The 7,321-nt window shown below is 40.7% G+C and overlaps 1 protein-coding gene across 1 annotated transcript; it reads right to left on the bottom strand.

The window, feature by feature from the left end:
- Positions 1 to 5,924: 5,924 nt before the first annotated feature.
- On the bottom strand, positions 5,925 to 7,070 carry LOC105144999 (uncharacterized). Its single transcript, XM_087406147.1, has 4 exons — positions 6,961 to 7,070; positions 6,454 to 6,850; positions 6,208 to 6,381; positions 5,925 to 6,131 (listed from the first exon to the last, which is right to left on the bottom strand). Exons 1-4 carry the CDS (start codon positions 7,068 to 7,070, stop codon positions 5,925 to 5,927), a joined length of 888 nt encoding a protein of 295 aa, XP_087262273.1.
- Positions 7,071 to 7,321: the final 251 nt, after the last annotated feature.

Below are 7,321 nucleotides of genomic sequence, written 5' to 3'. Positions count from 1 at the left end.
AAGATCAGCGAGATATATCGCACCGATATGCGCGAGTAGTATGAGAGACACGTCATCCTAGCCCATCCTAGCATCGCTCAAAGAATTCCAAGAATGCGACAGCGGATGGGCATTGTCGCGAATCCTCAATTTGGTAATGAATGTGAATAAGCATAATCCAATGCACGTGGATGTTACATCGAAGTGCCGCGAGAAATAGCGATGAAACGAGCAGTGATCAGTGTTTGTTCGACGGACAATGCATGTTTCGCGTGGTCGGTGGTCGCCGCTCTGTACCTCGCAGAAAGACATGTATTGTAAATCAGGAATCATCATACCCGCATTACACCGCAGTATTAAATCTCGCGGGTATCGAATTTCCAATGACATTAAAAGATATTCCGAAATTCGAACGGTTGAACGCGGTGTCGATCAACGTGTACAGCATCGAAAATAGACAGGTCTTTCCTCTGCGGCTCACCAATGATAAGAAGGAGAAGCATGTCAATCTCCTGTACCTACAACATTCACGCAACGACAACATTAGACACTTTGCGTGGATAAAAAATCTATTCCGCCTTGTAAGATCACTGGGAACGAGAGCAGAAAATATTTTTGTGATCGATAAATACAATAAAAATAGTAAATAAAAACAGTAAAAAGAAATAGAAAAATGATTTCTTTATTATTTGCAGGTGCCTTCATTACTTCAGTTCGTGCGAAAAATTGCAGTCGCATGAAGTGGACTGCTAGAAGATCAACGACTGCGCCATCCGACTGCCGAACGAGGACGACAGGTGGCTCGAATTCGATAATTATAAGAATCGAGAACGAGTGCCGTTCATCATCTACGCCGATCTGGAATGCGTCTTACGTAAGACGAAATCCGACAAGGAAGACGCGTCGTCGTACGCGTATCAATAGCATGACGCGTTTAACATAGGCTACTATGTACAATGTGCGTACGATGACGCGTTATCGTCGTATCACTTCCGTCGCGATGAAGCTCTCTATAGCGTGGTCGCGCGACAACTCAACGATTTGGCGCATCGCGTGAAAAATATCGTATCCGCCAACGTGCCCATGGAAACGTTATCTAAACAGCAATGGAAGGCGTACCGTAGCGCGACACGTTGTCACATCTGTGAGAAACCATTCGCGCTGGACGACATGCGAGTCCGCGATCATTGTCATTTCACCGGTAGATACCGTGGTTCAGCGCATTCGAATTGTAATTTAAATTATAAAAATTCGTTTTATATTCTAATCATATTTCACAATTTATTAGGCTACGACGCATTTTATAATTAAGGAAATTCACCACATTCATTTACTATATAGAATGTGACGATGTTTACGAGACTATAAAACGCTAGATTCGACACGAGTGATTATTCGGCAGACAACGTGTACGATATACCTCTCGCGAACAAAAAAGTACTCGGCCTGATGAAGGATGAGAACAACGGTATATTAATGACCGAATTTGTTGGACTTAGAGCGAAGATGTACGCAGTGAGAGTGGGTGGCAAGAAGGACATTAAAAAGGCGAAAGGCGTAAAGAATAACGTCATAGCGCGAACGATAACGTTCGACGATTACACGCGGTATTTGAACGAAGAGATTGAAATGACTCGCCATTAATCGTGTATACGATCTAAATTACACGAGATGTACACGATATTCGAATCGAAAATCGCTCTGAGTCCATACGACGACAAACGAAACGTCGTACCGGACTCGACGGAGACGTTATCGTGGGAGCATTGGTGGATACCTTTGTAATACAATATTGTATTGTAACGTGACGTTTTTCGTCCATCACAAGGGCCGCATGGCCTGACCGAACAGTGCAGTCTAGCGTTCTGAGTCCTCTCACATTTTGGAGGGCGGACGCACCTGCGCTTTTTTTTCCGCGACATTGTTTGCGTACCTTACGCGTTTCGCGTCGCCGTTTTCGTTTTCCCTTTTCTGTGTATTCCCGTACCGAGGATCACAGAGGTCGGCGACTCCCGCGATCTTAACAGAATGACGCCACCTCACCGGAGAGAAGAGGAGGAAGAACGACCAGGAATGGGAGTCAAGAGACGACCGCTGCTGACGAACCCGTCATGGGCGCACGACACCTGACTCCGGGTCGCACGCAGGTGATATCATTCATTATTACGCCCTTTTTGTTGTCGCAAGGTATTTCCTATCGCACCCTCTTCCAGGTACAAAGGCGGACCGAGAGTGGGAATAGCATGACGGGGGTGGCCACTCTACACCCCAAGGACGGCGAGAGCCCCGAATAGGCACTTCGAGATCACGAGGCGGCCCGAAAAGGATCCTGTGGCCTTTTGAATTTCGCGCGCCAGGACATGCGATACGGGCATGACGCGGTTCCCGCGATTAGAGCCGCGGAGTCACGCTCCAATCAGGCGCGATAAGGCCCCCTCGCGGGGATAACGAGCCCTGCGTGCCCCCGGGAGAATTAGCGCCTGGCACTTGTGCTGTGACCCGCTTGGCGAAAGCACGTGAGAGGACATAAAAGAAACAAAAGCCTTCCAAGGTCGACCCGGACGAGCACCTGCGGGGAAGTCACGGTGAGATGAGCGTCACAACTGTACAGTCGCCGGTTTCCACATCCGGGAGGCGTAGTCTTATCGGAATTCTGTCGGGTGTATGATAGTGAGTGCACGTGGCATTGCCGTGCGGTAGATTTTCGATTCAAATACGCGTGTCGCCTCCCGGAACGGCCCTTATCGTTAGGATAATCCTACTGCGTCCGCTAAGGCCACAGCTTCGTCACTCGTTGTAGATTTTTATTGCGGATCACATGTTGCGTCGAAGTTCCGTACCATAATATTGTCGCGTATCGTGTCGTCTCGAACGCCTGTAGCGTAAGATTTGCATGTCTATTAGGCCGTCGGCCCTCTGTGTCATAGCCATTAACGACAATTTATAATAGCAATTAGTAATTGTGCGTCTTCTGTCGTATCGAGACTGCGTAGTGTCGAGTTTGCACGTATTCGAGCCTTCTCTGCATCTCAACTGAGCGGCGCGAAGCCCCGCGAGCGCGCACGAGGTCATGCCGTGTTCACGCTACAATCGTTGCCGAATTCCCTAGTAGTTTCGAGGCGACGAAGCCTTGTTCGTATAATTCGCGAGAGTATCCCTGTGTGGCGTGAGCTCGTGTCGCGGGAATCTAACGAAGTTGAACGTTTACGCCTAGCGTAAAACCTCGGGGCCTGCGTGAGTTATCGTGCTCAAGTAGAGCTTATCGTCTCGATTGTGTCGCCAAATGTAAATGCAAGTTGAGGACTTATTTAATATATTTGTTACTTTTGCTATTGTTGCTTCGTGTGTACTTTATTCTCATCCTTATCTTCGTTCCTCCAAATAATCCGCTATCCTCGACCGCGAACCGCCCCCCTCTGCCATTTCCGAGGCTGAGCTACCGGTTGAAAGCCCATCGACATTCACAGCTCATTAGAACGTGGCATAAAGGAAATATCGCGTAATTTCGAGAAAGAATGGCACGCTCGCTCGTGCCTGGCGCCCAACTATTATTTTGTGATGGCGTGTCGCCCTTAAGAGCGGCCGCGGGAAGACGCATTTCTGTCGCGTTTCGTAACGCCACCCGTCACCCGATCGCCTACGAAAATCTTAGCTGTGAATGTACGACGAAGTTGCGCTACGCTCGTGAGTGCGATTGCAGTATTATATGTATTATATGTAGTATATATTGCTATTATATATTACTATTGTAATTTACACTTTTTTACATTTATACAAGTATTATTACTATTTTTTATGTATTACGATTATTATACTTTCATATAATACATATGTTTTTAACATTTATATATTGTATGTATTATATGCTAATATTCTAATTTACACTTTATATGTCTCATGTTTTTATCATTTATGCGTATCACTACTGTGTATTTCTATTCTTTTGATTTACACTTTACGTATATTTTTTTTTTACATGTATATAAGTATTACTATTATGTATTACTACATATGTATGTATTCTACTCCATACATAAATTGTTAAAAATAATTATACATTTTGTATACTCCAAAACGAAGATGATGATGATGAATGGGGAGTAATAAAAAAAAATATGTTTATATACTTAACTATAAATAAAAAGAACAAAGAGCTACGAGTCTAAAACAATCAACATAAAATAACAATCTGCATTAAATAGTTAAAAAATGAAATAAAACATGTCATGAAATTAAAAAACGTAAAATATAATTTAACAGTCAGCAAGTGAACAAAAACAAATGTTTCGATCTCTGTTGGATCATTTTCAATGTGACGACAAGATAATAATAGAAATATAACGTAGATAAAATATATAGAAATTAAATAAAATTCGCATTCAGACGCAATATTAACTATAAAACTTGCTCCAAATTGAAAGAAAACCAAACAAACGATTGTAGTTGACACCAATGGTTTCCTCCGAACTGTGTGTGTGCATAAGGACGAACATGTTTCTGTTAGCAAGTACAAATTGTAATAATAAATTAACGACAGGAATAAATAAAAATAATAAGAAATAATAAGAAAATACAAATTGAGTCGCAAATAATAAAAAGAAAGGTACAAAACAAGTCGCAAGTAATAAAATTAAAATTAAAAGAAAGAGGCAAAAATTATTTTTGATGTTATAAGACATGTACAGAGTTATTAATATCGATAGAGAAAGAGTAAAATGCCATCATTCATTGTATATGAGTTATATGTATAATGAGTTTAGTACAGATAAATTTAGAATAAATACCTTATTATGTGTGTCAAAATGATATGTTATCGATTAGACAATGCGATGGGAATCAAAATTGATCATCTCTCTAGGAAGCTAAGAGATAAAATAAAGTACAACATATAAAGACAGGAAGGTTGAAATGGTAAACTAAAAAAGAAGGGGAACATAAGAAGGAGAAAATAAAGTAGAGGGGAGAGAAAGTGGGGAAAGAAGAGATGGATAGGAAAAGAAAGCAGTTAAGAAGGAGAAAGAGATTGAATGATCTGTAAGTAGGTTTCAGGTAAAGATTCGGTATCATTTTGTCTATTAAGATCCTGTTTCTGTCTTTTAATATGAATTATTTCAGACACCAATCTCTTATTATAAGAAGATTCGCAGTCTAAAATTTTCACATCGTTCCATTTAAAATTATAATCAAAATTAATTCGATGATCAGTTATAACAGTAGGAGAACCCTATTCTTTCTAATATCAGAGATATGTTCGCGTAGTCTCATACTCAATTTTCTTTTTGTCTGACCAACATAACTCGCCTCACAATCATCACAGGAGATCTTATAAACAACATTCTGATTGGATAGGAAATCAAGCTTATTTTTCCTCTCTTTATAAAGCTTTTTAATGTGTTGGGAATAGAAAAGACTAATTTATAATGAAACATACTAGAGATAGGAAGGAAATTTTCAGAAATAGATTTGACATAAGGAATCGTAAAATATTTCTTTCTTACGTAAATAATGTGTAATATTTTTATTATGTATATGAAACTTTAATCTACGTTCAATTGTAGAGAAAATAAAGGGAAGAGGATAACAGTTGTTTAAAAAAGTATGAATAGCCTCTATCAAATTTTTTTGTTGAAACCGTCTACGTTACATTTCTATTATTATCTTGTCGTTACATTGAAAATGATCCAATAGGGATCGAAATGTTTGTTTCTGTTTACTTGCTGACTGTCAAATTATATTTTACGTTTTTTAATTTCATGACATGTTTTATTTCATTTTTTAATTATTTAATGCAGATTTATATTTTATGTTGATTGTTTTAGGTTCGTAGCCCTTTGTTCTTTTTATTTTAATTTTTTGAGCCTTATTATTTTTATATAATAATTATATACTTATATTGATATATTTATATATTTTTATATGTATAAAAAAATACACGAAAAATTTTATCAAATGACATTGTTTTTGTGTATCCATGAATTGTGCGATCCATCGAATCCCAGCCATTTGACGTACACCTTATTTCTCTTCCTGTGCAGTACTTTCTCCACGAGATACACGTCCGGATGAGTATCGCGATGCAACTCGTGTTCGTAGAACGCACCAGCGGATTTTCCGTGATAGTCTTCGAGTAGATAGGTTACGGGATTGGCACGCTGCAACGATCATAAATACCTCGGTGGTCCAATTTGGCGTATAACCTTTCTCAAAAATCGTCTTATACTTGCTCACGCGTATCGAATCATCCACTTTGAATTTTGCTGGACCAGCGATTTTTATCACGCTGTATACCGTGTCCAAGAGTCTTTTGGCGATCGCGGGAGTTACGTCGGCGGGCCGCATGCCGATAGTGCGATGTTTGCATGCGTTGTAATCTGATACGAGACGCGGCAGTTCGTCGATCCACTTATAATTGCCATTGAGTGTAAACATCTACCATATATCGCTTTTGAGTGTACAATTGAACCGCTCGACTACCGACGCTTTCAACGTCGAATACGTGGAATAGTGATTAACGTCGTGTTTTTTCAAGATTTTTTGCACATCAGCGTTGTAAAACTCCTTCCTCATATCCGTTTGTAAATTTTTAGGACATCTTCCACTTACTCGAATTATCTCAACAACTATAGCATCAGCCGTCTCGCTTCCACCCTTGCTCTTCAACGGTCTGGCCCACGCGCTCAACTCATCGATGATGGTGAGTATGTAGTAGCCTCTGTTGAAGCTCGAATACGGACGTATCTCGACGATATCAGCCTGCCATAGATCGTCATATCCTCGAACTATGACGCGTCTTCGTGGAAAATTTCTTCTCGCTGGAGCGTGCAATTCCTCGACGTCTCTCGGAGTTAATTTTTCTCTTTTCGCTGGATCTCTTTTTCATGATTCGACGCGTATACAAAGGACAAAAGTATTTTTTTCTCACTGACGCCACTCGACTGACTCGTTTCGTCGATACGCGATTTAATTTATAATAAGACCGACTCTTCGATAATCGACAGCATCTCGTTGTCATGAGCGTTGTTGCCCGCTCGGTACGAAGCGTCGAGCAACCGTAGACGATTCATCAGCTCGTTGGATGTCCCAGTGCACATAATCGATCGCGTTATCGTTCAATGTCATTGCGTGAGGTATTCCTTTCCAGATTTCTTCTTCTGTTTCTTGGGTGTGATCGACATCAACGGCGCGATTACTATTTGTACTTGTATCCTCTATTGCTCAATAATCGGCCCTGCGAAAGATGCTTGTATTTGTGCGCAGTCGTCGCCAGTAGCATGCTCTTGTTTGTTCATATCGTCTTCCGTATAGAGGAGATCATCGAAAATTCTCTTGAAAATTAACTTGT

The sequence above is a fragment of the Acromyrmex echinatior genome, chromosome 5, assembly GCF_024713525.1.
Source record: "Acromyrmex echinatior isolate Ae372 chromosome 5, ASM2471352v2, whole genome shotgun sequence".
NCBI lineage: Eukaryota > Metazoa > Arthropoda > Insecta > Hymenoptera > Formicidae > Acromyrmex > Acromyrmex echinatior.
This window is presented reverse-complemented; position numbering and strand designations above follow the sequence as displayed.

Excerpts from the sequence above, each read along its gene's own strand:
- LOC105144999 (XM_087406147.1), bottom strand. The coding sequence starts at position 7,070 with ATGTGCACTGGGACATCCAACGAGCTGATGAATCGTCTACGGTTGCTC. Across the intron at positions 6,851-6,960 it reads ATGCTGTCGATTATCGAAGA|AGATCCAGCGAAAAGAGAAA; the intron begins GTCGGTCTTATT and ends ATCATGAAAAAG. Across the intron at positions 6,382-6,453 it reads ATTCGACGTTGAAAGCGTCG|TGGATCGACGAACTGCCGCG; the intron begins GTAGTCGAGCGG and ends GGCAATTATAAG.